The 23392-nt window shown below is 42.7% G+C and overlaps 1 protein-coding gene across 1 annotated transcript in view; it reads right to left on the reverse strand.

The window, feature by feature from the left end:
- Positions 1 to 804: 804 nt before the first annotated feature.
- shank3b (SH3 and multiple ankyrin repeat domains 3b) overlaps positions 805 to 23392 on the reverse strand; it is a 36501-nt gene continuing 13913 nt past the window's right edge. Inside the window, exons 2-26 of the mRNA XM_084710908.1 lie at positions 21425 to 21596; positions 21017 to 21220; positions 20499 to 20570; positions 19248 to 19356; positions 18831 to 18982; positions 17750 to 17879; positions 17520 to 17557; positions 17250 to 17366; positions 17008 to 17085; positions 16333 to 16399; positions 15960 to 16179; positions 15114 to 15289; positions 14906 to 15019; positions 14638 to 14713; positions 12713 to 12795; positions 11925 to 12049; positions 10993 to 11125; positions 10526 to 10606; positions 8319 to 8449; positions 7149 to 7242; positions 6278 to 6883; positions 5302 to 5589; positions 3214 to 4519; positions 3091 to 3117; positions 805 to 1863 (exon numbers count right to left, since the gene is read on the reverse strand). Coding sequence (XP_084567034.1) covers positions 1278 to 1863; positions 3091 to 3117; positions 3214 to 4519; positions 5302 to 5589; positions 6278 to 6883; positions 7149 to 7242; positions 8319 to 8449; positions 10526 to 10606; positions 10993 to 11125; positions 11925 to 12049; positions 12713 to 12795; positions 14638 to 14713; positions 14906 to 15019; positions 15114 to 15289; positions 15960 to 16179; positions 16333 to 16399; positions 17008 to 17085; positions 17250 to 17366; positions 17520 to 17557; positions 17750 to 17879; positions 18831 to 18982; positions 19248 to 19356; positions 20499 to 20570; positions 21017 to 21220; positions 21425 to 21592 — 5181 coding nt within the window. The 5' untranslated portion in view covers positions 21593 to 21596 and the 3' untranslated portion in view covers positions 805 to 1277. The remainder of the gene's footprint in view (positions 1864 to 3090; positions 3118 to 3213; positions 4520 to 5301; positions 5590 to 6277; positions 6884 to 7148; positions 7243 to 8318; positions 8450 to 10525; positions 10607 to 10992; positions 11126 to 11924; positions 12050 to 12712; positions 12796 to 14637; positions 14714 to 14905; positions 15020 to 15113; positions 15290 to 15959; positions 16180 to 16332; positions 16400 to 17007; positions 17086 to 17249; positions 17367 to 17519; positions 17558 to 17749; positions 17880 to 18830; positions 18983 to 19247; positions 19357 to 20498; positions 20571 to 21016; positions 21221 to 21424; positions 21597 to 23392) is intronic.

Here is a 23392-nt window from a genome sequence, read left to right on the forward strand (position 1 = left end):
GGGCTAATAATCTACGTGATTTCGGATCGGTGCACAAACTTGCATGCTCTCCGATACCTGAGCCAGCAGTTTAGGTTCTATCTGAGGCACTTTTGATACTGTTATTGGAACAACCCTAAATTGAATATACAGAAAACAAAGTTATATGTGTAACAGCTAAACAATGTGTGTTTACAACAACTGTTTCGTTAGCTAGAGCAGACTGTTAGCAATAAAGCTGAAATGATTCATTGATTATTAATTGTTTTTAAAGCTAGCCATAGCAGTGTCTTGAACACAAAGTCAAAACTAGAATTAATCGCAAACTATTTTGAAAGTCTATTAATCGGTTTAATTCTTTAGGGGGAAAAAAAAGCCCAAATCCTCTGATTTAGGTGCGGGCAGTCTGTTTTTTTTTACAGCTAAATGGTACACTAAAATGTTTCTGAATACATTTAGGTGAGAATTAACAATATATAAACAATACTGATCCAATATTGATCAGCACTGTTCGGTTTGACAGTTTGATCTGAGTTTCGGGAACATGAGGTGTTGGATTGGATGGACCTACACCAAATCAGAGCAACAAGACCTGCAACATGTGACTTTTCAACTCTAGACCGGTCAAGCTTTTCTGTCAATGATTGTACAGCACCTGCCCCATTTTAAATAAACAGCTGTGATTGGCCTGAAGGCTGATGGAGGGAGGTCCAGACACATCTGCCCAATCAACTGCGACACTTAGATGAACATTTTTCTCACTTGGAAGCTAAAAATTAAGGTCTGAACAACAAAGACAATAAACATTTGATGGGGCTAGATTCAGTGTTTCAAAAGTGCAGCTTCTTCAAACATTTCTGTAAACTTGTAGATCATACAGTATTGATTCTCCTGGTACTGCAGACTCTTCCCTGAAACCTCAAGAACTGACTTGATATGGATCAAATTTTAGTCTTTACGTTTTTATGATTTTCTCCAAATTTGTTGGGTTTTTTTAGGGTTTTTACAGCTTAAATACTAGATGACAGGTCAAACTAACTCTTTAACCTCTAAAGCAACATTACGACTGAAAACTGGACACGGACCTCGGTGCTAACAGCCCATCCGGGTTGATCAAAGAGCTGATCAGACAAAATGTCACTGAGATCACTCAGAGAGCTGGGCTCCATGTTGGTAAAAAGGTCTAAAGATTGAGTCACTGCTAAGATATCCTAGTCAAAGAGATGGCCTAGTGTCTGACCAGAGGTCAGGGGTTATGAGGTCACAGTTCAGGATGTCTAGAGGTCAGAGGTGAGGGGTCAAGTGGAACCATCCAGCAGCTGTCTGAGTGCCCTCTCGATGTTGATCCGGTGCCCCAGTCTGGTGACGCCCAGCTCCACGTAGTCGTCTTTGGTGAGGGCAGGGAGGTGGGAGCCTTCGATCTCGTGCTCCTGGAAGCGCTGGCGGTGTTCGGCCAGGCCCACGCTCTCCAGCCAGTCACCCACGTCATATTTATTCCACAAGTTGAGGGGCCGCTGCCGCCACGGCCTAAGGGCCAGCAGGGGCCCGCTGAGGACTGGGGAGGGACAAGGAGAGGCGTGGGGTGACGGTGAGGGTGAACGGGACCTGGTTCGTGCACTGGCGCTTCGCATCACAAAGCGAACCTCCTTTGGTTCTGAGGGGAGACTGAGACTGGACGACTTCAGGATGGTTAGACCGCGACCCGAGCTCAGGTCTGGCCTTTCAGAGCAGGTGGAGGCGAGCCCTATTGACCTATCAGCGGGAGAGGGAGAAGGTGAGGGGCTCCGGCGAGTTACGGGGTAGCGACTTCCTGGTCGGACTGTATAGCTGGCGCCGTATCCTCGCTGGGAGATAGTGTGGAGCTCTCCGAGACTAGAGAACAACCTGCAACACATTATAAAGTATATAAATGATATAAACGTCACTCACCTCAGTCAACAGGTGATGTGTTTACATGGAGTTACTAACTCACTGTTCAGTAATGCACGCTCCCCTTAGTTACTGTTGCCCATTCGCCATATTCCACAACTACTGCTACTGTAGAAACATGGTGGTGTAACATTGCGGTCTCCATGGAAGAGCCGTGCCCTAAATGGCTCAGGCTGGTGGTGACCCTCAAACATTTTTTTGCCACCATAGAAAGTAAAATGCTGTATGATTGGGAAGAAAAGGAGTTTCTGGCAAAAATGGATCCACTGCTACTTCATCAGACTTCAGCAACAGATAAAGTGTTCTCTTTTATCTGCACAAACTGGGTGCTTAAGGAATTTTTAAACGCCATCATGAGACCAGAAATTCTACAAAAAGTTCATTGGTTTTCCTTTGCGGCCTTCAATCACATGTTGGCTACCTCAACTGTAACTCAGTCATCAAAATTTTGTGAATCCCTGTTCTAAGGTAAGAAAAACACAAAAGGGCTAAAAGGGCACCACCTCCAAAGGCTTTCCGTACAAAGTTTTGGTCTTTCAACAGCGCCATGCATACCACATGTTGAGAAGTACAAAGCTTGACAGGCCTTGTTACTATGATTGCACAATTGGCCCTTTCTAAGACCTCCCTTTTTGTTCTGTGCTTTAAAAGCAATTGAGCAAGCTTGGTTCCTCTGTCAACTTCCTCCTGTCCTGTTTCCTGTACTTAGACATGTGCTCAACTTGTTTATCTTGAAAAGAAAACCATAATGGCTGAAGGACGCAGCTGGGGATCAGGAAAAGCTACATGCACATCTTAATTTAGCAAAACACTAGCTAACTAATCTACATAGATCTAGCCAGTTATCTGCATTTTGTTAAAATTAGCTATCTAACATTTTGTTAATATTAGCTAATTTAAGATGTGACCCTATATGTCACTTTTACAGAAAAAGTAGAAAGTTGACTGAGGTACCAAGTTTGCTCAAGTGTTACTGGCAAACGGAGGGAAAAGGGGCGTCTCAGGAAGGGTCAACTCCTGAAGGTGTTTAGCAAATGGTCAATTCTAAGGTTTTATTCAAAAGACGGATGGGGTAGTAATTTCAGACATTTAGTAGTTAGTCATTTGCGCAGAAGGTGTATGTTAGTTCGCTGTTAGCGAATGAAAATCATCTCGAAATGTTTACCAGAGATAAAAACCTACGATTTACTCTCTCCACTGTCCACACATCTGGAACACAAACAACAGATTGGTTACAATACATGCACACACCCACACACACTCAGTAGTACTGCAGTATTTACAGTATAAGGGAGTTCACTGTACCTGGCACCTCCTACTGGTGACCTCCTGCCTGGATCGAGGGGACTCGGCTCCTCCCCCAGAGAGTGACTGTCTTTGTTGAGCAGCTGTAGCCGATTAGCGAGATCTAGTCCAGACCCTGACCTGCCGCTCAGCTCCAGCGCCGACGCCGACCGGCTGGTCAGATCCACAGCTGACGCTGACCCCTGACCTCCCAGAGCTGCTGGACGGCTTCCACCTTCTTCTGGGCTGAGGCCCCGCCGCTCCTCCCCACGGTCGTCCCCACCCCCCCACAGCTTTGACCTCCTCTGGAACAGATAGCGTGGCTGTCGGCCACCACCACTAGTGGGGGAGGAGCAGAGAGGGGAGGAGGGGGAGGAGGCAGACGCAGCAGATGGGAGGAGCTCACTGTCTGATGATTGCTTTAGCAGCGGGTCGCGGAGAGCAGAGCGGCCCCGACCGATAGGCGAACGAAGGCGTGGCTTAAGAGCGATTGGGGAGGTGGCCGGAGAGGAGGGTGAAGGGTGAGCAGCAGGAGGGGAGGAGGGAGAAGACGGAGCAGGAGGGGAGGCCAAGGTGATGGAGGGAGGGAGTGAGCTAGGGGAGGAGGAACTGTCGTGGAGTCGTTCTTCACCTCCCTCCTCCTCGTCTCCTCGTCTACCCAAGGAGTCGGGACCGCTCTCTCCTCCCCCTCCTTCCCCACCTCGCCGTGGCAACAAGGTGAGGGAGGATGGGGGAGGAGGGGCAGGAGTAGCGGCAAAGGCAGGTGGTGGAGTTACTAGACCAATCCTGCGGAGCTCCTCCCTGGTCTCCTCATCGCTGGATGACAACAACGCTGGTGGGAGTGTGACTGTATAAGCCCCGCCCTCCTCCTCTGAGCTGCCCACTGTGAGGCTTCTGCGCCTGTCAATCAGAGCAGTATGACTCTCATTGGCCAGTGTTGGCAGAGGCGTGGGTCTCCAGCGCTCAGGGGAGGGGCCGGCAGGTGATGTCACCCCTCCCTCTGTTTCTGGACGCTCCACCTGTCCATCAGGGAACAAGGGCGGGGTTATGCGTTTATGCCTCAGCTCAGGACTGGTCTGGGGAGTGGTGCGCTTGGTTCGCTGCTCAGGACTCGTCTGAGGGGTGGTGCGTTTGGACCGTGGCTCAGGGCTGCTCTGTGGGGTGGTAATAGGCGTGCGCTTGTGTCTGCCCTCTGGGCTGGCAGCTGGGGTGGGGATGGGTGTGGTGGAGGCAGACGCATGTTTCATCCGAGGCTCTGGACTCGGTGTGCGAGCAGTGAGTGCTCGTTCTCGTGCAGCAAGAGCCAGAGCAAGTGGAGATGAGGGGTCTGAGGAGAGAAGAGAAGATTAAAGGGTTTATTATAGATGCTTTTTTATGCTTCAAGTAGGTTATCTTTTACCTCTCCAAAAGTTTTCTATTGCTTGTGGAATTTCACATCATCTACGGACCCCATAAACCGTGCAGTACCTAAAGACTCTAACTTTGAGGAGTACCGCAAGGCTCTGTCCTAGGTCTCCCTATATTTTTTGGAATAGTTTAAGGTCCTGTCGTAGGTCTTGAGGTACTCCACAAAAAGAGGACGGGATCCAAGACAGGGCCTAGGTCCCCTGTCCTAAGTCCCCTTGTCTTTTTGTGGAGTATCTCAAGGCTCTGTCCCAAGTCTTTCTTTTTTGTAGAGTAACTCAGGACTTAGTCCTATGGCCTTTTCTTTTTTGTGGCGTCCTACAAGGCTCTGTCCTTGGTTCCCTTCTGTTTTTTGAACTCCCACAAAGATAAAAGACCTACATACTTTGACTTGGTCAAATCATATGTATTCATTGTATTTCTTTTCATTGTAATGCTGATTACATTAAACTTTGGTTTTGTTCAGACTGACAGGCAAATGGGATTTATTTCTCAAATCAAATCTTTCAGTCAGACTGTCCATTTGCAAGTGATCAGATCAGATCTGAGGTCGGTAAAGATGGTGGTAAAGATCAGTAACTGTTAGCTGTTGATGTGGCTTTATCCAAGAACTGAATGCAATAACTTTATTACTGTCATCAACTCTCACAGAATGCATCCACACTCAAGAAAAAACAGAATGATCACATAGGATTGCAGACTGACCTAGAGGTTTCCCCGTCAGTGGGTGGAGGAAGGTGTGAGGCGTTGGTGAGGGCGACAGGACCGGGGCTGGAGGGGGAAGCTCGCCGAGGTCATCCATTGAGTGGCTCTGAGTCAGAAGAGGTGGCACCTGGTTTTCTGACCCAGCGCCCTCCACAGACAGGAAGAGAGACGACCTGCGGCCCTGAACCCGGGCGCGCTCTGAAAGAACCTGCTGCTGGTACAACTCCGCCCTACTGGGGCTGCTGGGTGGCTCTAATTTGGTGGGATCATGATCTTTCATTCCAAGTCCTAGAAGAAAAAAGAAAGCAAGTTTAGGTGTAAGACTAATAGGAGTGATGGTCAGGACTCCACAGCTTTATATTTGTGTCTAAATCCTGAGCACGTAACGGGATATTTTGAGCACTTCAAAATATTTTTTGCAAGCACAAGGAAGTAATAATTTAATTTTAGTAAGTTTACCACAGCTAAATGTAAGTACAGATGCACCGATTACAATTTTTGGTACATTTATTAAAACCTACTGAACCAACCTACTGAATCAGATTTTCTTTCTTTCTGCTTTGGTCCTTCCATTGCTCATACCAATGAAAGGTAGCACAGGGCGCTGCCTAGTGGCTGTCTCGCTAGCTTTAGCTGTAGCCCTTTGCCTTTGCTAGCTTCTTCAAATTGTGAATGTATAGCAGGGTGATGGTGTTTTAAGTGTATTTAGTTCAGGTTATATCAGTTTAGTTCATTGATTGGACGACCAATTCATCCACAAAAACCTCCTTTCTAAACTGTGCAAGAGGTTCTGCTGTCAGATTTCAAATCAGCCAATTAAGGTTAGCTTGCTTTGCTGCTGAATATCTGGCAGGTTAGCGAGCTGCCAACCAACGCAGGCACTTGGTTAACATAACAAAGTTCCCATAATGCTCTCAGGAAATTAGACACAAAAATAACTCCATAGAAATCAGAAACAGGTGTGAACAGTCCTAACCCTGCTCCTCTACAGGAAGTTGTTTCAACAAAGGTGACTTCCTTCTCTGCGGCTTGGAGGGCGCCGCCTGCTGTCCCACGTTAGCATAAGGGTTTTCTATTGGTCGTCCTCGGCGGCGTGACAGTGGTGAGTGGCCAAGGGCAGGGCTGGTGCTGTGGAGAGACAGCGTGGAGGTGTGTGTTGCGGTGTGCAGCGTGTGTGTGGCGGTGTGTGTGGCAGTGTGCAGCGTGTGCGTGGCAGCAGCATGCGCGTCTGGCTGCAGCGGCGGTGTGTCCTGTAGGATGATCATTGACCTCGCCTTCCTCTGGCGCTCGGCGTGGGCGTGGCTTCTCGTTGGCGAGTCGGAGAGCTCCTGGAGCCTCGGCTCTGCCCCCGGCTTGAAGCTGGACCGGGTTAGCCCCTCCCCTCTGGCTGGGGGAGGAGGAGGGAGGAAGGAGGGGGGAGGCCCGGAGTCGAGGAGGAAGAGCGAGGAGGTGGAGGAAGCAGAGGGAGGAGGGGGCGGAGCTGTCTGAGGAGGAGGAGGGATGAAGCTGTCTGTCAGTGAGGAGCTCCGTGGAAACCGACTTTCATTGATCAGAGCTGAGATCCTGTCGTCCTCAGGTGTGCCTGTTGTGGTTACCATGGAGATGTTAAAATAACAGTACGCAAAAAATACGTATACACGCGTCTAAAATGTAGTCTGAAATTTGTACAGAAATATAACTGATGATATTTTGATGCTAATTAGTTCCACTAACTAGTTCTCAATGTAACAGAGTACTTCAACTCTGTGATATTACTTTGACTTGAGTAAATGCTCTGAGTACTGAGTACTCCTCCACGGTCTGTAGTAATTTTCATCTAACTATAACAAGGTGTTTGTGTGTCTCACCGAAGCTCTTGGTTCTGGACATCCCTCGGGGTAAAGCCATGGTACTCTTCTCTGGAGCTGTGGGAGGCACCAGACCCTGACGCTCAAACAAGGACTGAACAAACACACACAGATAAACACACATTAAGTCTAAAATCTGGACTCAAAAGAGACTAATAATCCTCTTCATAATGTCCGAGCCAGAGACTGTGTATAAAGATGGATGACGCAAATCATAAATACAAACATCTACCCATCCACCAACAATAGTTTTATAGATGTATAAATCGATGTTTTTGGAGAAATTCAGAAAAAGCTCAGAGTCTTCAAGTCTCAGTGGTTCATGTTCTGACATAGAACTGATTAGATCATTTACAGTAACTGAATTTAGTAGCCACTACCATGTTCTATTTCTCATGTTTATGACAAACCAAAATTCATGAAAACTGGTTCAGAATTAAGCAAGATGCAGTCAATTTTGTAGTGGAGTTTGCAGCTTTCAATGTAAATTTTATTGTTTACCAGCGGACCCTGACCTCTCCAATATGGCGACTCACAGACGCATCATGGAGACACAGTAGTGACCACTGAGATACCTATGATTCTACATCAAGTTTCCTCTCACTGTAAAAAAAAAAGCCAAAATAACCTGGATATGAGCGCCACCATCTTGCGCTGGTGACGTCATTTGAAGCCAGAGTCTGTGCAGTAGTGATTGGAGTTGGAGTTGCGGTATTGAGGTCCCGCCCACACAGCCGGCTGACTCAATGGCGAACAGAGCTCAGCTGCCAATCATGACATGAAACCCCCTTTTAATATAATCAAATAACCGATTAAAGCCAAACATTAGCGTGATAAAAACTACCTGAAATAACAGAAACCATCTACACTTTAATTTGACGTGTGCTTTGATGTTTTAGTTTGGTCCATGTCTCATCTGCTAACATGGAGGGGGTGGGGTTTATGACCTGTACTGCAGCCAGCCACCAGGGGGTGATAAAGATGTTTTGCTTCAGTTTTAGGGAGCAGTCATGTCGTCCATCTTTACATACAGTCAGTGACATATATGAGCAGGATTAGAACTACACTGTGACCCCTTAATGCAGAACTATTTGTCTTAAGATGTACAGAGTCATTAATACTCTACCTGTCACACGGTGAGTGTTTATGAGCATTTAATACTCGTCTTACATTAATCTCAGCCTGTGTGATGCGTCGGCTGGTCGGTCTCTGTTTCACTGTCGCTGCCCTAAAGTCGTCTGATGGGCGGGCCCTCAGAACAACTTCCTGTTGACCCCCGGCCAACATCTCATCCAGTTTCTCTGGAGAGCGGAGACATAACGAAAACAAAATAAACACACAAACAAACATAATGAAGCAGTCTGGTGATGTCACAGTATGACCACAACAACATAACCAAAACTTAAACATCACGACATCAGTCTGCAGGACCGTAGCCAGGATTTTAGACATACGGAGGCGTCTTTTTAACCCAACAATGACTGCAGATGGAAAGTAACTAGGTGCTGCACATCTTTTCATCTTTCTTTATTAAATTAAATGTTAAAATTAAATTTAAATGAGTCTAAATTTCACCAGAAGAATCCTTCCCACCTAAGACATCTGATGAGTCACTAACCAAACTCCAACCAAGAATCAATCAAAAATAGACAAATTTCACATTTTATTTCTTGGTTTAACCAGAGATCTTTACTGTTACAAGAGCCATTTTTGGCCAAATAATAATAATAATGAATAATTAAATGTGTAATAATAATAATAATCTTAATTTTCCTTGCAGACTTTTCTTTTTTTGATTTGACATCCGTAGCTAGCCAAGAGAGACTCAAGACTAACCACAGGTAATGTTTAGAAGAAGAGGTGCTGAGCCATAGTCATGAGCTGTGATTTCAGTTGACATAATAATATAAAATAATGAAAGAATCACTTTAGGATTTCAACAATGAGGAACGGAAATTAAAATGTTAAAAAAAATATAGATTTATTTCCATATAATATTTTTTTTTCAAAGCCACAGGGAGCCACTGGAGAGGAGCAAAGAGCCACATGTTGCTGACCCCTGATTTAAGTCTTCAAATATATCTTCTATAAAATCTCCCTTCATGAAGGTCTAAATCAGTGATAGTCATCTGGTAGCCAACAGGCCACATCTGGCTCACAGTCACTGACCAAAGTATTGCGATATTTACATATTTGCAGTGTTACAAACTGTCTGTGGCGTCATTCCCAAAAAAAAAAATGCTGCATTAAATTACTGCTCATGCAAACAGAACATTTCCAACTTGTGCAGCCTCACATTACAAGCATTTAACTGCTGAAACACGATCTGACCTTTATTATGAAGCAGTCAGAGGAAATGCAGTGTGTTTGTCAGTGTCTACAAAACAAGACAACGATTCTTTTCTGCGTTTGTCAGCAGCAGATCAGTTTGAAATATGTCAGGTAGTAATGGAACAGTCAGGAGCAGCCACAGAGAGCTGTTCTCAGCCAGGTAACTCCTTTCACCGCACCCTGCTGTTCATTTTTACGTTGTGTGACGCATAAAATCACATCACAGTTTCTCACAGAATGAAAAAGGCCAATTTTTGCTTGACTTCTTTATTAAAATCACAATAGTTTTCTTGTTGCCCCCAGAATTCTGTAACCTGTAGATTCAATTTCTGACATTTGCCGTTACCACCAGTAACTACAGGTGTCACAGTGCATCTACATAATCATGCTAAAACTGATTAATATTTGCTGACAGTTAAGACTGTATTCCACAGATCTGAACCATCACCAGTCAGAGATCTGCTTCCTTGGCGGAGTTCTGAGAGCGATTTCTACCTCAGTATGTGGTTCCCATTATAGATTACCCAAGTTTTTTAGGAGTCTGTTCACACTGGTGGAGGCAAATCTGTAAGAAACTGAACGTGTTATAATATTAAGCAATAATTTGGCCTAAATATTTTTTATATTTTTTTTGAAAATCTGCCCCCCTCAATCCCTGGTCTTCTCTGCACCACCATGGATCTGTACGTCACCAGAAATATAACAGAGGACGTGTGTTGTGTCCTCAGCTACGGCCCTGGGTGTTACATCACTACATGACATCACTAAAACACCATGACATCATCGCCACATCATAACATCAGTACGTCAGTCCAACATCATGCCATGCCAACAACTACCACCGACACCATCAGGTCATGTGACTCACCGATGCGTCTCCTCCTGGCTGCAGACAGAGCAAAAGTCAACAACACACACTCCTACAGTTTGACTCAACTCTGCACTGTGTGTGTGTGTGTGTGTGTGTGTGTGTGTGTGTGTGTGTGTGTGTGTGTGTGTGTGTGTGTGTGTGTGTGTGTTTGTGTGTGTGTCTGTGTTTGTTTTACCTATCTCCTCCAGGTCAGCGGTCATGGACTTGGATCGCAGTGTCAGTGAGGTGCTGGGGGCTCTTTTTGGAGGGGGTGGAGCTACAAGACCAAGAACCAATCAGGTCACAATTGGAGAGTGAACACAGAAACACTGCCTACTACAAAAACAGCCCAAAAAAGCCACAGGATTGAATTTCAAGTTAATGTGTAGCAGCTTTCAACTAGGCAATTCAAACTGTTTTACACTGTTCATAAAAGGCCTCAAGATAAGAAACACAAGACAACAAAAATCATATAAATACATAATATTTGTAAATAGTCCCAAATTTATTTTAACAAAAGGCCAATAGAAATGTGAGCGCTGGAGCACACCTCCACATATTTGGAGCATAAAAACTGAATGCTGTTTCTCCAGGTTTAGTTTCGACTCTGGGAGCAATTATCCCAAATAAAAGCAATGAATGAAATAAAGAAAGTAAAGACACCTTTCTTCCTGATCAGGTTGGATTCCGATTTCCTGGAAACAGAGACGACCTTCATCAGCAGTCGACTTCCACCCTGACGGATCAGAGAGACGACCTGCCGGTGACCCACCTTCACCACGTCAGCGCCGTTCACCTGGACCACAGACAGACAGGTGAGGTCCGTGAACGTGTGTCATAGAGCCTGTCATATATCTATGTGCGATGCCACAACAAGTTTGGCGAAATGGATACTCGTGGGTGGAGGACACACAAAACAAGCTGTCTGATGTCCTTCAGCTGCTCTGCCTCAACCCTTGGTGTTGTATGGAGTTTCCTGATGGAAAGATAGCTTTGCTTATTGCTAAAGTAACTGCTAACCATTGCTAACTGTAGCTGCTTTTAGCTAGTTAGCTCAATTAGCCATGGAACTAGCCATCCTATGAACTGATTGGGAGATTGAAGCACCAGGAGAGTGTTTATACCTCTCATTCAGGAGCTTTGGACCACCAGGAGGAGGTGGTTTAAGAAAAATAAAAACACTTTTTTAAGCTTTAAAGCTAGCTGCATGACTAACTGAGCTAATTAGCTACTGGAAGCTACAGTAGGCAGTTACCTTAGTAACAAGTTAAGCAATCTGTCCATCAGAAAACTCCATAAATCACAGAGTTGTGGCAGAGCAACTGGAGGACATCAGAGGAAAATCTGTAAATAAAGTTACAACAGGAAGTCAAGCCCGCAGAAACACTCTGCTCTTGTGGTGCCTATCGTTTTTTTCAACCCAACTATTGTCTCAATTGTGTTCTGATGAACAGTTAATTAATCAAATTTGGATTAAAAACAACACATTTGGTCACTGGAGACGTACGTTTATACCAGGTGTAAAAAGGGTCATAGACCTTTAATGATATGTAGCAGACAACTAATGATGTCACACATTAGATGACAGCCGTTACCTCTATGAGGAAGTCTCCAGTCCGTAGCCCCGCCCTCCAGGCCACGCCACCCTGGTCAACTGACTCCAGGTACTGCAGGGCGGGGAACGCCGGGGTCGGGGCAAACTCCTCGATGGGGGTCTCAGCTGTAAAAAAAAAAAAAAAAAAAGAAAGAAAAAACATGTTTATAGAAAAAAATGAATATTTAATATTCAATATTTTAGAGTAATTTTTAGGTCTAGTTTGTAGGATTTAGTGACATCTAGCAGTTTATGTAGATATATATGATCATTCTAGCGTAATGAATAATTATTTTGAGGTGATTATACATAAATTAAAACATACGTATGAATATTCTATTCCATTTCTGCCAATAACCTCCCTAAAACTGACACACTGGACTGTTAAATGTCAGAACATACACCCACAGGACTGTTAGATGATCTGGGGAACTCTGTGTTTCTATATCGAGAAGCACTGAGGAGATCATTAAAAGAAGAAAAATACTGGCAGAAACAATATTTTCTCCCGACTTATAACTGTACTGATTCCCAGTTTAACTCCTATAAATTTGTTTCTAGTTATTAAAAGTAACAAACTGCCTGTCGCTGCTGTAATAATCCCGTTAAAATGGAGGATGAAACTCTACGGATTCTGTCGTTCTTATGAAACAACACAGCGAGGAGTTTTAAAGCTTGCTGCTCTTCCTCTGAAGACTCCACTCTGTTTTAAATATCCTTCTTTTTTCTTTCCCAACACCTCCAAACACCCACCGCTCCTCCATCCCTCCATCCATCCATCGTTTCTACCTTTAGCTCCTCTGAGGACGAAGCCGAATCCCTCGCTCTCTCTCTTCTGCAGCACGGCCGTCTTCTCCTCGATCACATAGTCACTAAAACACACACACAAAAAAACATGTTATGAATATTTTCCTTAATCTCAACTACAGACATACATGGACTTGTCATAAAGATGTTATTAAGTGTTATTACATTCTCAGATGCTTTTATAACAGTGTCAAGACCTCAGCTAAAGTTGCACAGTGGGATATGTCATGAAGATGTATGTCAGTTGGACTTGACAGATGGTGCACAGCTAACCGAGCTAACTGCTAATAACAGTTAGCCTACTTTAGCGACATGTAGCAATCTGTCCATGAGGAAACTGTAAATCACCTTGTATTGTACTTTTTCATCAAACTGGCTTTATAACACTTAATAACAACTGTATGACAAGTCCAAATTGTACATTTTAGTTGAGGTCATGACACTGTTATAAAAGCATTTGACAGTGTAACTATAAAGTTGCACAACAGTTATTGTGTGTCTGTATATCCAGGTTTTTAAAATTCCTCCTTTTGTTTTCTGTTTCTGGTTCCTTTGTTCTTGTAGCGTTTCAGCTCTGCTGCTGTTTTCATCAGCTCTGTTCCTCACTGTCATAAATGTTTGCACTCTGTCTCTACCTTCCTACATTCTCATTGTGTTTCTCCACAGTGCAATTTCGCCATTGTTATTTCTGTCCTTTCCGTACCTACAACTATTCCTGGAAGACGGAGGTCTCCTGAGTTGCTCTTCTTGAGGTTTCTTCTCTTTTTTTACCATTAAAGGTCCAACGTGTACGATTTAAGGGGATTTATTGTCAGAATATAGCAGAAATGGAATATAATATCCATAGGTATGCTGTCAGTAGTGTATAATCACCTGAAAATAAGAATCCTTGTATTTTCATTTCCTTAGAATGAGCCCTTAAATCTACAGAGGGAGCAGCTCCTCTTCCACAGAGGCATCGACATATTTCTACAGTAGAACAGACAAACCAAACATGAGCTCTAGATTTCATGTTTTTCCTGAGTTTTCAGGGCCAATCTGCAAGCTCAGCGCCAGATGTCACTACATCCTACACACTGGACCTTTACAAGGTTTTCTGGAGTTTTTCCTTTTCTGAACTGAGGCTCTAAGGATTGAGGGGGCCGATTCAGTCTGTGGATCCAAGTGAATCAGAAAAGAGTCTTAGTGATGGTAGAAGTAAGGTTTTCACTGTGAAAAAATATGTTCCTACCAAAAAACAACTGTTTTTAGAATGGGGTTTGGTTCGACAGCACCAAAACAACAAAATGAAGTGTTTTAGTGAAATACGTGACCTTGTTGTGTGTCATAATTGTCCACTTTATTGGACGGCCTTATGTCTTACATATTCCAGACTCACGTCAGGTTAGGATTGTATTATATTTATTTATTTTCATTTTTTCTTCGCAGTTTAGTTGTTGCCAGTTCCTTTTTTAAAATTTGTCGGCATTAGCCCATAATTTTATGTAATTCTTTTGCCTCAGTATATGAAATGTAAAACTAAATAGGAACACAGTATTTATTACATGACAACTGTTAATTCAGTTTGATTCAAATGAATAAATCTGACAAATAGATTATATATAAATCAATAAATTAAATTAATTAATTGCAATTAATTTATTAAAATCAAATATTTTTAATCTACTGTTTTACCTGTATTTTATGTGCTGTTACCAGATGCTTCACTAAAAACAAGCTAATTAACAACACTGTCATCAAGACAAAGACATACTTATTAATCTTTTTAGCTACTAATTATGTCTAATGATTCTGTACATACCCTCATGTTTTTATTTGACAAAAGTTATTTTATGTTTGTGCTGCAATATTTAATCCAGTGAATTGCGTGGTGTGTACCTGCAGGAGGTGTAATGACGGTGTTTTACCTGTAGGAAGTGTAGTTGTCATACGATCCTACAGTATAATGTCTGAACAGTCTCTTAGTCCGGTCCTCCCTCGTCTCTGAAACATACATGGACACACATTACATAGAGATACTGAGTATAAAAAGTACCAATACCTTATAGATGTGTATCATATTGTTAAACCCAGACTTAAATATCTACAGTTTATATAGATATTTGGTGCATGACACAATAATAAAAAAATCATTCATTCATTCTACAGTTTATATGTTTATAGGAGATAATTTACCCAGTCGTGGGTCGTATTGTCTCATCTGGACTTCTTCCACACAGTCAGCAGGAAACCAACCAGTTCGTCCTTTAACACTTCCTTCCCAGAATCCTCCTTCACCTATAGACAGAACTGTAGACCCATAGCACACAGAGTAATCAGATTACTCAGTATTACCACTGTAATACTGTCCTCACTGTACTCAGAACTGGCTTCTCTGTCTGACCTTTGACCCTCTCTCCTCGGTGCAGCTGGATTTCTCCGGCCCCCTGCGGAACGTGGGACCTGGTGGCGATGAAGGTGCGTCCCGGTACGGCGCTGTACAGCCTCCTCTTCCTCATTTGGGGGGTGAGAGGAGGGGAGGAGGGTGGGCTGGTCTCCACGTGGCCTCCACCACTCGGGCTGCACACAAAGATACAGGTGGGTCACAGATACAGACAGGTGAGAGAAGGATGTCCGTTTAACTTTGCAGGCCATCGTCATGCCAACACCAGTCCAAACACCTTCTACACCGATACATCTGATCACCAGTACTGATGCCAGTGACACCAAACTACTGTCAACTACAACTACACATCTGAATATTCCTGCATATTGGTATTAACTATATTGTTGTAAAGCCATCTAGTTGCTTATAATGTTCTGAATAAATGACAAAATATCCTCAATAAACAACAATGCTGAAATTAAGAAGTCTGGACTTATTGTCCCATTTATTATTTAGTAAGTTTATACAGTTTTACGCTTTTCTATGCATCTCAACAAAACTATACAAAAACACTTTGTTCAAGACTTTGGAAATCTCTGCTGGTTGCATCTGGCAGCTGTGGCGGCATTGCAGTAGGTGCTTCACCATGTGTTGTCTAGTGGTGATCTACATCCTTCTGAGTGAGCTCTGCTAGTACTAATACTGCTGCAACTGCATCAGTACTGTTGACTACACAAGTTCTGCTGATTAATGCTAATTACACCAGCGCTGACATGGACCACTAATTATAACAGCAGACAATAGCATGTATGATTATAACTGTGTAATTATATATTAACCCTGTGTGTGAGTGTAAGAGTGTACCTGAGCCGGCGTGTGTGTCGTCGTAGCGAGTGCGTGTGCGTGTCGTGATGCGTCTCAAGGCTTTGGAGGGAGGGGCCAGGAGAAGAGGCAGGGCTTTCCAGAGCGTTGTCGCTGGCTGAGCGAATCAGAGAGCGTGGAGAAGACAGACCGTTTCCTGCCGTTGTCCTGGTCACGCCGACTCTGCGGCGCTTTGTGTAGGATGGAGTTTCTCTGAAGGGAACTACTTGGGCACATAAAATTATATACACACACAATCGCACACAAACACACACACACACATGTACACAGTTAACTTCGCCAGCTGCTGCAATAAATGCACATACACACACACTCACACACTCTTAAAAAGTGTTTACACTGTCAGCCAACTCACCAACGTCAGAGGGTTTGTGGATCTTAATGATTTCGGCCAGATCAAAGTTGCCAGCGATTATTGCCACCTACACACAAACAAACAGATATTAGGCTTTTAAAGCTTTTATTTATGTGTGTATTTCCATTAAAGGATAAGGCTACTTTTATTCTACATTTTTCTTATTGTCTCAAGACGTAAAGCTTTAAAAGACCTGGAAATTTGCAAGTCAGTCAGTTTTTCACAACATGTTCCTTTAAATGTTTCATAATGAACACCTTGTTAAGAAATGAAGGGTTCTTTCCAGTGAAATGCCACAGAGCTTTTAATTTGAAATGGATCCAGGAAGTGTTGAGATTGTATGAACAGCATAATGCGGAAACTTTAACAGGGCAAAGGGGAGTAGATCAAAACGAGGCTTCCCATTAAATTATGACTAATTATACTTATTAAACAGAGTGAATTAGAAATAAAAGCCTATCTCTAATACAAGCTTGTTTCAAATAAAGGCCTGTCTTAAATAAAGGCCCCGGTCACTATTTTAGGAAATAAGGTATTCCAGGTTTGATGCCTCAGTGAGTAATTTGGGACCGTTGTAGCTGTATTTTTTTTGTCTGAAAGGCAGTCTGGTTGTTGTAGTTTTATTGTTATTTTACCTGAAAAAACAGTCTGGTTGTTGTAGTTTTATTATTTTACCTGAAAGGCAGTCTGGTTGTTGTAGTTTTTTATGTCTTTATTTGCTCCTCTGAACAGCAGAACTCTGGCACAGCTGTCCTGCAAACCAGAGGCAATTATTTTATTTTTAACTTCCAAATAAACTTTTAAATGAAAACACATAATTACCTTTAAAAGGTTTTAAAAAATCTAACGGTATGATAAGAAAACTACATTGTTAATGGCTCAAACAGTTAAACTTTGTAGTGTTTGTTGTGTGTTACCTGGTTGTAAAGAGCACAGAGGTGCAGTGCGGTGTTTCCTGATGCATTCTGGGAACTCATGTCAGCACCGTAGAACAGCAGGTGCTCCAAGTGCTGCACGTTGCCATAGCGACATGCCTGAACTCACACACACAGACACACACGCACACAGACAAAATCATAATTGTATAGGGCAACTAATTTAACTGATTGTGTGTGTGTGTGTGTGTGTGTGCGTGTGTGTGTGTGCGTGTGCGTATGTTTGAGCAAGTGTGTGTGTATGTGTGTCACCTGGTGGATTTCCTGCCAGCCGTTCTCATCAGTCATCCCTGCAACCATGACAACAAGAATCCTGTCAGCAATGAAGTGTTTTTCTCACAAAACACACAAACAAAAATTAATAAATAACAAAAGTTGATGTCATCACACACGCACACACGCACACGCACACGCACACACACACACACACACACACACACACAGGTGTCTCTGTATTATAACAGCTAAATGGGCCTCTGTACCGATGGTGGCGTGGTCCTGCAGCAGCAGCTCGCAGCAGTAAGGGGCGCCACCCACCATGGCAGAGTGATAGAGGGGAGTCAGTCCTCGGCTGTCCTTGTAGTCCGGAGACGCTCCGAGGTCTAACAGAGTCTGAGGACCAAGACAGGACAGAGAAGGGTTGTTGAACTGAAGGATGATAAGTAACAGAAATAAAAAAAAAAATCAATTGTTAATTAAACTTGATCATTACTTAGTTATTTCAACATTAACAAAGAATTTCAAGTATTTGTTAATGATTACCAAATGGACCAGATATTTGTAACACCTTGTTAATAGTTAATAATTAGTTTGTAAAGATTATTTTCATGGCTATTACAGCATTGAAACAGATGATAATAATACCTCACATAACTTACGTACTTTAAGTTACATATGTGACATACTTTGTTTAACCTAAAGCTGACTACATATTATACCTGAATTTTGAGTAAATTATCAAAAAATAGATGTGAATGAATGTTTGTTTCCATCCACTACTGTTATGTCATGATGAGGAGTCGGTTCATCAAGATAAACAGTAGATGGCGCCAATTATCCAGTCGGAAAACTATTATACAACTGTAGAAGAAGAGGATGCAACAAGATGATGTAATACAAAGAGCGCAAGTGGAACTTTAAACAGTGAAAAACTTAAAAAGTGTAAAACTGGACGTAAATCAGATCAGTCATGTGACTTAAATGTTCACTGCATCAGAACTTTGTGCAGTTGAGGAAGTTTTGTCAAATGTTGTCATTTCCATAATTTTTTACTAATGCGAATAAAAATATGTTGACAATGTTGGGGCAGATGATCTAATTTATAAACTTTACTCATTTAATTTCTACCTCTGATGATAAGAAATCAGTCCCTCAGGGTTCAGCTCTTGGCCCACTAGCTTATACACCTCAAGGGAATTTAAACAATTTTTTGCAAAATTTAGAAAGTTTTTTCTCATTTTAAAATTTCCATCACTCTTTTCTAATGTGACACTTCAAACAATGCATTAAAAACATCAAGAGAAAGACGGTTAGAGTAAAAATGGGTAGGCGGTGTTTTCTCACAGTGAGCGAGGCGCTGTTCCTGCAGAGGACGGCTCGATGCAGAGCCGTGATCCCGTCCCTGGTCCTGAAGTCCAGGTGGGCTCCTCCACTGCGAAGGACTTTAATCAGCTCACAGCTCTCCTCCAGCTGGACGGCCAGAGTCAGAGGACACTCTGAGACGCACACAAACAAAACAAAGGCGTTGTTATTATTATTATTATTATTCTTATCATTGTTCCAAAAATAAATCCAATAAACACAGTTTCTCTTAAGAGGGACTGAAAACACTGAGGTCATGTCTTCAGTGATATCTCCAGGAGCGTGGAGGTTTTAATTACCTATAAAATATATATTATAAAGCACATTTACACCATCCTATAGCAAGATCACACAGGCAGAAGTGTGACTGTTTAGATGGCTGTGTGTGTCTGTGCTCACCCCCACTGTCAGAGTCATGGAAGTTGGGGTCCAGGCCCTTTTCCAACCACTTGGAAACCTTCTCCACATTCTTCTGATGTACATGTTCCATAAAACGCTTCAGGTTGGCCTGGAAAACATCAAACAGTTTGAATTCATCTGAAGAAACAACACAAACCCTCCGACAAAGTCTTTAAAAGGAGAAGTCAGTTTATTTTATTTATTCCACATATTCACTATGAGAAAATGAGAAAATGAGACATGTTTGTTAGTGTTAGCATTTTAATGAACAGTAGGAGTAAATATACATTATTAATATGCATTTTTAAAGGATTTGCTTTGTCAAAAGGTCAAAATATACCACCACAAAATAGCCACCTTATTACTTTCTATGTAAACTGAACACCAGTGGTGGTGAGTGACGACACTTCATGCTCCTGTCCTCTCTCCAGCTATTTTGTATTTGTCTGTTTCACTGTAGTTTTAAAGGAAAATTCACTACTTTTGACAAAGTGCCCCCGGGTTACCCAGAAGCTACTTGTGCCTGTTATCTGCATGGTAAGAATAAATAAACTTCACACTCCCTGCTTATATATCCTGGCTTGTGTGTGTAGAGAAGAGACCACTGACATAAATAAGTCAAAGTATCCTGCATACGAGCGCTGCCATCTTGTTCTGGAGGAGTCTGTGCAGTAGTGATCGTGGTTGGAGCCACGTATCGAAGCCCCGCCCACACAGCCAGCCGACTCAGTCATGAGCAAAGCTCAGCTGTCAATCACGGCATGAAACCCCCTTTTTATATCATCAAATGAACACTAGAACAAACATCAGTATGATAAGAACTACCTACAATGACAGACACCATCTTTGGGAACTGCAGCCAGCCACCAGGGGGCCATCCAGATGTTTTTGGCTTCACTTTTAGGAAGCTCTCATGTCATCCATTTCTATATTTACAGTCTAAGATGAGTCGTTGCTTCCTGTTGGTGTAAGGGGACGCTCTTGACTTACTGTGGCGGCAAAGATTATATCCACTTAAAACACAACTTCTGTGTCTGCAGCTGCACTTAAACGTGAGCTGTTATTCTTTTATCATTTTCTTGTAAATGTACCACTTAAACCTCAGAGAATGTCCAAGTTTAATTCTTAGACATTTGAGTTGGAAGTTTTTTTTTCTTGGATAATTAACCCCGTGTCTCAGCTCTGTCACGAAAGTGCTGCTGCACATGCGTGTGTGTGTGTGTGTGTGTGTGTGTGTGTGTGTGTGTGTACCTTGGTGTGTAGCTTGGCCAGCTGTTTATCGTCCACGTAGCTCTGTGTGTAAATTCTCCTCTTATAACGAAACTGTGAAATAATAAATAAATGGTTAGAGCCAGTTTGAACTGATACCATCATGTTAACTCAGACAAAATGTGCAATATGAACATAAAACTATGAAATAAAAAATCAACTTATTATCATCAAATGTTATTTTAACCTGCTTGTTTTCACAATAAAGATTGTTTTAGTTCATTTAGCTTCTTTTCATCACAAACTCTCTGTCTGATGATCAACACATACAGGACAGAGTCAGGCACTGCATGTGATTGGCTGTTGGTTTGAGAGCCAATCACACAAAAGATGGAGGAAGAATAGCCTCAAACTTAAGAAAAAGGACAATTTGAAATAAAAACCTCTGAAATTAACAAGCTTTATGATTGGAATGAGTAGCAGGATGAAATAACATTAAGAAATGATGATCTGAGTTTTAAAAATTACGCGGATTATGTCTTTAAAATGAAGCGCTGTACCTCCAGGTATGGGATGGGCGTGATGGGAGGGAGAGGATACTCCTTCAGCAGCCGCTCCTCGTCCAGAAACTTTCCGGCTCGGCCGTTGAACGCCGGCTGGAAGAGACCATAGTTCAAAACATCCGACAGAGACTGAGTCAACGTCACCAGAACCCTCTGCTTACTGGTCCAAACTGGTAACTCTGGGTCCAACCGCAAACACTTCTGAGAGAGCCAGAGACAGAGGAACAGACAGACAGAGAAAGAGACAGACAGACACAGACAGACAGACACACAGGTTTGTCCTGCTGATTCATTCATGTCAGGCTTTTTCCATCCTCTACTCATACAGAGTCATATACAGCATATATATATATATGTACACAACTATAGATTTATATATATACCATATATACGTGTGTGTGTTACCGTCTGCTGCAGGTCCGGGATGCCAATGCGGACGACAATGCTGTTTCCAGGGGGCGTGTCATCCGCGTCGTCGTCCCTGGCAACAGCAGAGCCTGTCGGGTTGCCGTTAGTAACCGCCTGTTGCCGCGGGCGATCATGTTTGGTGTCAGCAGCCGGACTCAGAGGCATGTGGCTGAAACACAAACACACACACACACACAGAGCTGTGATTACAGTCTGACACACACACAGACAAACAATAATTAAAGACTTTATTTCATCACACAAAGATTCATCATCAGGAGGTGGAGGACTCTGCTGCCCGTTAGCAACGCGGGACGCTCCTGATGACTAATTTCCCTGTTGATTAAACGGGAATTTTAATGTTGACGAGTCTAAAATAGAAAACACTCAGAAAACATTTGAAATTGGAGCTGCAAGTAGCACTGGACCATTGGACCAGCCAGGGCCTGCGTTACCAGACGCTATGACTGTGACTCCTGATTGTCATGTACATGCGTCCACACCAGGACACTTATCAAACATGTAAAGTTTATTATTATTATTATTATTATTATTATTATTATTTTCATTATATTAAAATTCATGCTGTAATCACGTTTGGGCTGAAATATGCTAATGAGGGATGGGTTCGGGTTGGGCTCAGGCAGACTTTTGTTGGGCTTGGGCCTTTTCAGGCACGATTAAAGTTCTAACATGTCCATCAATTTTCATGCATGTTGGTGAAACGAACCAAACCATTGGGCCAAGTTAGCTTACTAGCTCACTGAGTGCAGATGTTAGCTGGCTAGCTTGCAAAGAGAAAACATGTTGATTTTATCCAACATTAAAAGATGTAAGACTGATTTTACACAGTGAAACTTCGTAGAAAATTAGCCGACTGGATTGGTCATTTTTTAAAGAATAACATCATTTGCATCTTTGTATCTTATTTCATATCATTTTCTTGCTGGGTAAAATCAGTTTGGATGTGTTATATCACTGTTTTTTCTGGCTGTTTGAGATTGGTTGGTTCAAACCGGCCTTACAACATTTATTTTGTTTTACAGGAAGGAAACATTGAAAGAAAAACACAAAGACATGGAACTTTTATTTGGCATAAATGATTGAATATGTGTACAGTGTGACCGGGGATGTGATCTGAAAGGGTTAAAAAGACATTTTATTTGATCTCAACTTTAAACAAAGTTAACTTTTTACTGAACTGGCACGGTTGCCTTGTAATAACACGAACAGCTGGATGTGATTTGGACTTTGTGTCAGAGAGATGTCTGCTGGGACAGACATTAGCATGAATCTGACAGCCTCCCACAGACTTTTCTCACAGCAGACATTTTGCATTTTCAGAGGTGTAAGTAATAACAGCGACGATGGCTGCTTTCCATTTAGGTGGTCCACTGCACAACAAAATGTAACACAGCCACGTTAATGTGATTAATTATGTGAGTGTGTGCTGTCATCTCGACTCGCTCCAATCAGAGCTCTTTGTCCAAACTGCGTGTGTCTGTCCACCGCGTTTTTCGTCTGTTTGTGGGACGACATCTTATTCAGATTGTCTGCTGACTCTGATCTGACCTCCACCTTCTCTAACGCTAATAATGGCCTCCGGATGTTACATCACATCCTGTTTTTCACCCTCAGCAAAATGTGCTCACACACACACACATAACACAGACACGTGTCCGGTTGTTCTGGAGAACCAAAAATTTTACAGCAAGTTTAAGGACTTTAGGAAAATAATTAGGGGGGGTTTAACTATTTAAAAAAAATAAATAATAGAGATTTCAGCTGATACTGCAGCTGTGATATGTCAAGAAAAGATTAAATCGAAGGCAACTGGACTTGTATATACGCCTCTCATCCAAGAAGCTTCATCAGTACATGTCTGTCAGACTCGTCTGAACTAGTCTGAACTAGTCTGACTAACTCAGACTGGAAATTATGAAAAAGCCCATGATGACGTCCTTA

This window comes from Lutjanus erythropterus, chromosome 22 (genome assembly GCF_056507025.1).
Source record: "Lutjanus erythropterus isolate fLutEry1 chromosome 22, fLutEry1.hap2, whole genome shotgun sequence".
Lineage (NCBI taxonomy): Eukaryota > Metazoa > Chordata > Actinopteri > Lutjaniformes > Lutjanidae > Lutjanus > Lutjanus erythropterus.